The sequence below is a fragment of the Ranitomeya imitator genome, chromosome 4 (assembly GCF_032444005.1).
Source record: "Ranitomeya imitator isolate aRanImi1 chromosome 4, aRanImi1.pri, whole genome shotgun sequence".
NCBI classification, from domain to species: Eukaryota; Metazoa; Chordata; class Amphibia; order Anura; family Dendrobatidae; genus Ranitomeya; species Ranitomeya imitator.
Window position 1 is genome coordinate 210,647,209 of NC_091285.1, and position 8,712 is coordinate 210,655,920.

The 8,712-nt window shown below is 44.7% G+C and overlaps 2 protein-coding genes and 1 long non-coding RNA gene across 3 annotated transcripts; 2 read left to right on the top strand and 1 right to left on the bottom strand.

Moving 5' to 3' along the window:
- Window positions 1–427: 427 nt before the first annotated feature.
- Window positions 428–2,145, top strand: LOC138675806 (uncharacterized). Its single transcript, XM_069764355.1, has 2 exons — window positions 428–1,024; window positions 1,464–2,145. The coding sequence occupies exons 1-2, from the start codon at window positions 614–616 to the stop codon at window positions 1,992–1,994; spliced, it is 942 nt and encodes a 313-aa protein (XP_069620456.1). The 5' UTR covers window positions 428–613; the 3' UTR covers window positions 1,995–2,145.
- Window positions 2,146–2,770: 625 nt separating this feature from the next.
- Window positions 2,771–7,956, bottom strand: LOC138675807 (uncharacterized). Its single transcript, XM_069764356.1, has 2 exons — window positions 7,551–7,956; window positions 2,771–4,231 (listed from the first exon to the last, which is right to left on the bottom strand). Exon 2 carries the CDS (start codon window positions 4,223–4,225, stop codon window positions 2,966–2,968), a length of 1,260 nt encoding a protein of 419 aa, XP_069620457.1. The 5' UTR covers window positions 4,226–4,231; window positions 7,551–7,956; the 3' UTR covers window positions 2,771–2,965.
- On the top strand, window positions 6,034–6,853 carry LOC138674038 (uncharacterized). The gene is made up of 3 exons (XR_011320441.1): window positions 6,034–6,503; window positions 6,585–6,677; window positions 6,755–6,853. It is a non-coding gene; the product is annotated as an uncharacterized lncRNA (long non-coding RNA).
- Window positions 7,957–8,712: the final 756 nt, after the last annotated feature.

The following is an 8,712-nucleotide window of genomic DNA, read 5'->3' on the forward strand; positions in this document are numbered from 1 at the left end:
CTGTGATAGGCCACAGCGGGATCATCTATAGGTAGGTTCTATAGCAAGGTTCCGATATAAAAAGCTTGAGTCAACTGTTCAATCACTTGTGCGTATTTCAACTACGAGCATCTTGCAATAGGTTGGAAATCCACAACTCTGCATCGTGTTCATTCTCCATCTCGTAAGCGTTCTGGTTGGAAATCAAGATCTTTGCAGCGTCTTTGTTTTATAACCTCTCGTGAGCGTCTTGTTTTGAAATCTGGAATTCTGCTCCGTATTGATTTAACATCTCGTGAGCGTCGTGGTTGTAAATCGAGACCTTTACATCGTTCTCTAGCTTCTTGTGAGCGACCTGGTTGGAGATTTTGAACTCATCAGCGTTCTTATTAAATCTTTCATGGTAATTTTTTTTTTTTTTTTTTTTTTTTTTAATCTGCCATTTTCAAGCCCCAAAATTGTTATTAATAATATAAAAAAAGCATACGAACCATTCCATCCCTAAAATGGTGGCTACCAAAAGGAAAGAGCGCACGGCCCATCCCATACAAGAGAAGGCTGCTCACATTAGGAAAGGCACAGGGGCCACAACTTTCTTGCTTGATGTTGCTTCATTTTTTTATTTTTTTTTTAGATGTCTGCCAATGAACAAGACTGTGTTCGGGCACTCATAGAGATGTACCGCTCCCTGCCCTGCTTGTGGAAGATAAAGTCGGCGGATTACAGCAACCGCTACAAAAAGAAAGATGCGTATGAGAAGCTGGTGGCCATCTACAAGGAGCATCATCCCACTGAGACGGTGGATGAACACATTGTGCGTAAAAAAATCCAGGCTCTCCGCACAGTCTACAAAAAAGAGTTGAACAAGGTGGAAAAGTCGCTGAAGTCTGGGGCCGGAACTGACGACGTCTATGTGCCCAAGTTGTGGTACTATGACCTGCTGGCGTTCACTCGGGACCAGGAAATTCCTCGTCCGTGCCAGACTGTCACAAGCATATGTGCACCATCGCCTGAAGAGAACCTGCCCGAGTCTCCGGACGAGCATGTAAGTACCCCCTAGCTTCCCTTCTAGTAGCATGCCGTGTGTCTTGTAGGTTTATGAGACTGCATGGTTTCCAATAATAATGATTCACATTTTTCATGTTTAATCCCCCTGTTAATAACAGTTGTCACTTCCTGTTCTGAGAAGTATGTCCAAACAGTACTCCCCCCTCCTTTAAATGCATTTTTAATAATTTCCAAAGTCTATAACATAAAGATAAATACATTAACATATTGTGTCTTCCGCACATTTGTACGTACAGTATTGCTGCCCAATGTAGTTCAGCCCAGCTCTGAAAGCTCTGTAACCCCTGTGGTTTGCTACCTAGTTCGTCATAGCTTCCCATGAACAGGAATAGAGGTGTTGGAGAGGTGGGGCTCTAGGCTGAGTTGTTTGTATGTTATTGACTTTTAATTTTTTTTTCTTTTTGCTTGAATCGCAGGTGCCTCTTCAACAGCGGGAAAGACCAGAAGGGAACGATGTCCAGTCCCATCAGTCCTCCAGAAGCCCGTGTCTCGAGGATCAGAGACGTCCACAGCGGCCATCTCGCAAAAGAAAGTCGACAGCGGGGACACCTGTGGATCTCCTGGCAATGGCTAACAACATCTTGTCCAAGCATGCGGCAACCCAGCTCTCCGCATTCCCAACCTTGGTTGAGGAACGGTTAAAAAAATTGGACGTTACCCAACGATCTCACGCGGAGCGATTGATGTTTGACGTTCTGAACGCGGCAGCCGCTGGAAAACTGAGCGACACATCTATGTTGAACATCACCGAGCGTCAGCCCAGTAGCCAGTTTTATTTTGGACCACCACAGGAGCCCATGCACAGCACTCCTGTCCGCAGACCAGGCCCACATCATTCTCAGTTCTGGACACCACCTGCACCTCCTTCTTTTGCAGACTTTTCACAAGGACCTCCTACGTCCACGGACCGGTACAGCGAGATGGGCACCTACTATCAAAATTTGTAGGGATCTTGTCTTGAAAACACTAGAGACTTCAGTTTTATAACGTCCATAATCCACTCTGCCTACTGCCCTGCAGTCATTGGCCTGACGCCCGGTAATTAATCCTTGTGCCACATGAAAATGTCATGTGAAAACAAATAAAATATATATATTTTTCAAATTTGTCTCCATACTACGTGGCTCTCTGGATGGGCAAAATACTATGTGGGTGGGCAATATGCAAAGTGGACATGCATACTGTACAATACCAAATGCATTATAATCGGGATAGATTATATATATATATATATATATATATATATATATATATATATATATATATATATATATATATATATATATATATATATATAGAACAGCACAATGCTCACCAATAGCGGGTGCCTAGCCCCCTGGATAGAATGGTCCAAGCATTTATCCAACATATATACAAAATAGGAAAAAGAAGGCAGCACTCATAAAGTTTCATGTGAAAAAAATATGGAGATTTAATCGACCCACATCACTGCGCGACGTTTCGGCTCCCTGAGCCTTTTTCGAGCCTTGAAAAAGGTTCAGTGAGCTGAAACGTCGCGCAGTGATGTGGGTCGATAAAATCTCCATATTTTTTTCACATGAAACTTTATGAGTGCTGCCTTCTTTTTCCTATTTTGTATATATGTATGTATATATATATATATATATATATATACATACACACACACACACATCATGAAAGCGCTAGGGCAGAAGAGGTTGTTGATTCCCATGGTTCATATGTTTAATACAGAAGTAGAGTATTTTCATAGTTCAATATTTTAATTGGAATGGAATAAAAAGAACAAGACAATGTACATAAATCAATATATCGTTATGTTGACATTGTTACTTGACAAAGAAATTGGTTGGGTTCTAAAAAGAATGGTACACGAGAGCGGATGAACAAAAACAAATGTAATCCATAATAAATGGTAAAAGATATGCCTACAGTTGCGCTACAATTGTTGGTGCTGCCATGAGACAGCCCCTGGACCATTGAAAAAGTCACAGTATTTTTCCCTGCAATTTGTCGCGTCATCATTGTTCCTTCCGGATCCCAGACTTTCCAGGCCAGAAACCCTGTGCTCATCTAGACGCCATTCTCCCTGGGTTATATCCCCGTTTGCAGGGTCAACAGAGTCTACATACTGTGGAGGGCTGTATGCAGTGGCATCACGGCGGCGCAAAAAGTTGTGGAGGACGCAACAAGCAAGAACCACAGAGTCTATAGACGATAGTTTCATGTTCATTGCAGTGTGGAAAACACGAAATCGGTTTGCCATGATTCCAAACGCATTCTCCACAACGCGTCTAGCTCTCGAAAGCCGGTAATTAAATATGCGCCGCTCAGGTGTCAGAGTTTTCTGGGAGAATGGCTTCAAAAGGTTGGGATGCAGTGGGAACGCCTCATCTCCGACAAACACAAAGTTCATGTTTTCAGTAGTGTCACTGTTGGGAGGCAAGGCCAGTTTGTTTTCTTTCAAGCGGTCCCCAAAATCGGTTAGCTCCAAAACTCCGCCATCAGATAATCTCCCGTTAATCCCTACAGACACACTTACAAATTCGTAGTTCGCATTAACGAGGGCCATCAGAATTACGCTGAAATAACCCTTATAGTTATAATAAAAGGAGCCGGAGTGTGTTGGTTGGGTGATGCGGACATGTTTCCCATCCAAGGCACCCCCGCAATTAGGGAACTGCCATTGCTCATGAAATCCCCTTGAAATCTCTTTCCAATCATCCGGGGTCTCCGGGAAAGGCATGTAATTTTGGTGTAAAGCAGAGATAATTGCTTTACATGTCTCCGGAATTATGACGCTGAGTAGGGTTCGGGAAATCGCAGCGCAGTAATGCAAGTCTTGCATAGACCTTCCAGTCGCCAGGAACCGGAGCGTAACAGCCAGTCTCTCATCCACAGGGACAGCAGCTCGCATCCTTGTATTTTGCCGCCTAATATAAGGTTCCACAGCTTCAAGTAGGAAATTAAATGAATCCTCGGACATTCTCAGGTAGTTCTTGAAATCATGCGGGTTGTTCTCCTTCAGTTCCCTGATTAGGCCCATGTGGGACAATTGATTCCTCTTCTGCAGCCACTGTCTGGTCCACATGCGGCGCTGTCGCTTTGCACGATTGTTTCGCGCTTCAGCCTCCAGCTGGTTCTGAGCTTCTAACAGCAATGCAGCCGCTACAATCGCAGGTACATCCGAAAGAGACATGGCAACCTGAAAAAGCACAATATAAAATAATTATTACATATGATTTGCTAAAGTGACACAAGACAACCAATACTGTTAAATAGTGTTCACACATCTTTTTTTTTTTGGTTAGAAGGCAAAGTTGACATTAGCGTTTTGTTCGGTGCAGCCACGGCAATGCATGTGCCACTATATTTTACCTAGGGGCCTGAAATAACATGTGTTGCCCTATCGTTTTGTGAATCATGCGTCAGGACACAGAGGACGATGCATGATGTTTTTTTTTCTGACCCTAAAACCATGGAAAAGTTAATGCATGGGTCACAAAAAACGGCGTTGGGCATGTGCTCACATATCTGTTCAGCGTTGCATCTCAGACGCTGCCCTGTTCTACAGAAATGTGAACATAGGATTTAATGGAAATTTATATTTACATGTGTAATAAGCAGCGTTTAACACTACAGCCGCACCTCATTAACATCCCAAAATTACGATACAAGCTACTACAAAACTGAAAGCAAGACAATAAACGCTGTGAGTTGGTAACGGGAACGCCCCAAAAAAAAGGATGTCTGGAGCCGGCGTCACAAACGCGACGCTGTGCATAATCAGAGACGCTATAGCGATGCCGATCGCGCCGCAGCTAGGACCTCCTCTGGGCGTGGTTAGGCGGTGCCGTACAGCGTCTATCTTTAGAAAATGGCGGCGAGACAGCGCTGTGCTCCTCTGGGGCAGGCCGAGGTGCGTTTTTTTGTGGACAAGATGGATGCCCTCGACTATGAGGGACGGAGGAGCCGGCCTGCCCACCCAAATTTGCACAAGAATGCAGTGCTGGGCCGCATTGCAGAAATGATGGAGAGCAGGTTCAGCATCCGGCGCAGTGCGCTGCAACTGCGCAAGAAGTGGGCCGACCTGCGCTATAAGCAGCCACTCCATCTGGCACACTTGCGAGCGGAGGCAAAGCAAGGCAAGTATCAGAATGGTGGAATTGGAAGACGCACGGTACCGAGCGGGGGGAAATGGGATACTCGTGCCCGTGGTTGCCAACTTGTCCGGGACTTACGAGGACAAAAAATTAATATTTTCTTTTCAAATTTCTATAATGTCCAAGCGCAAAAATGCGTTGTCGCGTAAAAATTGGTCAGGTCATGAATTCCATAATCTCCACCCCCCATATTTAATTTATACGGATGTCCGCAATTGTAATCCCGATTGTCCTGAAATCATTACGTGGAGGTTGGCAACCCTGCTCGCACTGCCAGTAGGGGGAAACAGGAGACGTGCACTGCCGTGAGGTGCTTCCTATGTTCTATATATGTAATTACATTTAGCTTGTCAAAATTGATTTTTACTCCTTCCCGCAAATGGCCTCTTTTTTTTTTTTTTCTACAGCTCTGTACTTTTGTTGTCTAAACATGGCGATTTCTTTTTTTTATTTTTTTGTGTAGAGAGACGCCGCCGGCACCAGAGGGCACTGGCCTCCACCACAGCGGCCAGCAGCAGGCCACAGCCTGGACCGTCACGTAAGTTATCCATCATTCATTTCAATTTTATAACTGCATATGGGACTTTACAGGGGAGCAGAAATATAGAATACATTACAGATGCAGCCGAATTTCGATAGGCTCCTAACTTTAGCTGTCAATGTTGTCTAGTTTTATTGTGATGTCTACAGCTCTGTACTTTTGTTGTCTAAACATGGCGATTTCTTTTTTTTAATTTTTTTGTGTAGAGAGACGCCGCCGGCACCAGAGGGCACTGGCCTCCACCACAGCGGCCAGCAGCAGGCCACAGCCTGGACCGTCACGTAAGTTATCCATCATTCATTTCAATTTTATAACTGCATATGGGACTTTACAGGGGAGCAGAAATATAGAATACATTACAGATGCTGCCGAATTTCGATAGGCTCCTAACTTTTGCTGTCAATGTTGTCTAGTTTTATTGTGATGTCTACAGCTCTGTACTTTTGTTGTCTAAACATGGCGATTTCTTTTTTTTATATTTTTGTGTAGAAAGACGCCGCCGGCACCAGAGGGCACTGACCTCCACCACAGCGGCCAGCAGCAGCCCACAAGCTGGACCGTCACGTAAGTTATCCATCATTCATTTCAGGCTCCTAACTTTTGCTGTCAATATTGTCTAGTTTTATTGTGATGTCTACAGCTCTGTACTTTTGTTGTCTAAACATGGTGTTTCTTTTATTTTTGTGTAGAGAGACGCCGCCGGCTACAGAGGATACTATCCTCCCCCACATCTTCCAGCAGCAGCAGCAGCAGCCCACAAGCTGGACCGTCACGTAAGTTATCCATCATTCATTTCAAAATTATAACGGCATATGGGACATAAGAGGTGAGCTGAAATATTGTATACATTACAGATGCAGTAACCCCACCACAGGCCACTACTCCGCCCTTCCGCTACCCATCTTCCTCCCCCGGCTCGGCATCATTCTCCCCAGAGGCGAGCATTCGTAAGTGACGATAAACTGCGAGCGGTTCCCCACAGCGAGTTCAATTGTTAAACAGATATGATTTTGATTCCTTTTAGCTCCGGGAACTCTGGCCCGAGACAGGGGATGGGTGGTCAGCAGCTCCAGTGATGGACAACAGGCGTCCCTTCTCCGTAAGTATACAGACAGTGGGAGGGGTTATCGGTGGGATGTCACATTTGAAAGCGACTAATAAAATGCAACCAAAAAAAAAAAAAAAAAGACCTCTGGGACAGGACAAAAAAAAATGACTTTTATTCTATCTTCTATCTACAGAACCGGACACTGTGAGAGAGCTGCTGGCCAAACAAGAGGGACTGGAGCGGACAGTAGCGCTCTTGGAGCGCACAGTAGTGCTGCTGCAGCATCAAGTGCAGCAACATGGACGCACGCTGCGACACCTTTTGGCGCGCGGGCGTTAAAAATGTTTTTTTTTCTGTTTTTCTTGACAGATGTAATTTTAGTGTTTTGTTGAAAAAAAAAAAAAATCAGTTCAGTTTCTAAAAAAAAAAAAATTTCGTTCCTTTAAGTTGTGTGCTGTTTTATTTACTAGCGGAGCACGCCAGGGCCAGCCAAGGCAGACACAAGAGAATTAGTTAACCTTTCCATATAGTGTGTGCAAAATTGGCAGACAGCTAGTTTACCTTTCCATATGGTGTGTGCAAAATTGGCAGACAGCGCAACTGAGTTTGCAAACCGCATAGTAATGCCTCCATCTTGTGCGTCTGCTTGCCAGATGCACAAGATGGCTGCCGGAGGTGTTTTATCCATCATTACACCATATACATAGATAAAGATTATTGAATAGCCATAACTATACACAAAAGAAACAAACAACTGAAAGACATTTCATACCGTTGATGAGCAAGAAAAGAAACGATGAAGACGCCTGCAGTAGAATACGTTCTAGACAGAACGTCCACGGGAGAAGAGGATCGTAGCTGGCGAAGGATCGTTCCGAACAGGACGCTGGAAAGGCAGAAGACCGTGAAGACACAGCGCTCCAACAATATGAATCAATCGCTGTAGAGTTGCGGTTTATATTCCGGGACGCCGTAACGTCACATCCTGGGTGTCTCCCTGTGCATAAAACACACCTATCTGGCTACGTCTGCATCGTTAGATCGTTACACTCTTGCTGTGTGACACTGAGCAAACGACTAGCGAGGACGATCTGTGAGTCGCTGTTACGTCACTGTATCGCTCCAGCATCGTTCGTAGGTTGGTGTGTTTGGCATCTCTGCAGCGACCTAAACAGCGACGTTCCAGCGATCTTATTTTGGTCGGATCGTTGTCGTTCTCGTTGTAAAATCGTCTAGTGTGACGGTACCTTTAATCTAGCCAATTGGTTTAAGGGACTTGGGGGCTGGACAGCTGGAATCTTGCAAAGTTTGTTATGCATCGCTGCCTTTATTCTTGTCATGTATGTAATAATAAAACTTGTTCTTTAGTGTATTTCTGTATGTATTTGGAAATTCTGCACTAGGACAACTAATGATGATGCCAAAAGTGTTGCCACCCCTGCTCTTCTCTACACCGATTTCACAAAGTTACCTGATGAAGATGTTGAAGCCAAGCGCATGGCTACCTTCAAAAGACCTCCTCCACCGTCATCAAAAATTGTTATCCGTAATATTGTAGCATACAAGGGTGTTATGACCTGGTGGTTAGGAGCACCCGGAATGACCTGATAGTTAAACCTCATACAGGACGAGCTCTGGGATGTGGGAACTCTGCTGACCGCAAGCCCTAATCCTATCACACACACTAGAAATAGCCGTGGAGCGCTCCTGACCAGACCTAGGCGCCTCGTCACAGCCTAAGAACTATCTAGCCCTAGAGAAGGAAAATAAAGCCTACCTTGCCTCAGAGAAATTCCCCAAAGGTAAAGGAAGCGCCCCACATATATTGACTGTGAGTAAAGATGAAAGTCACAAACGCAAAAATGAAACAGGTTTCAGCAAAGGGAGGCCAGACTTACTAAATAGACAGAGGATAGGAAAGGTAACTTTGCGAT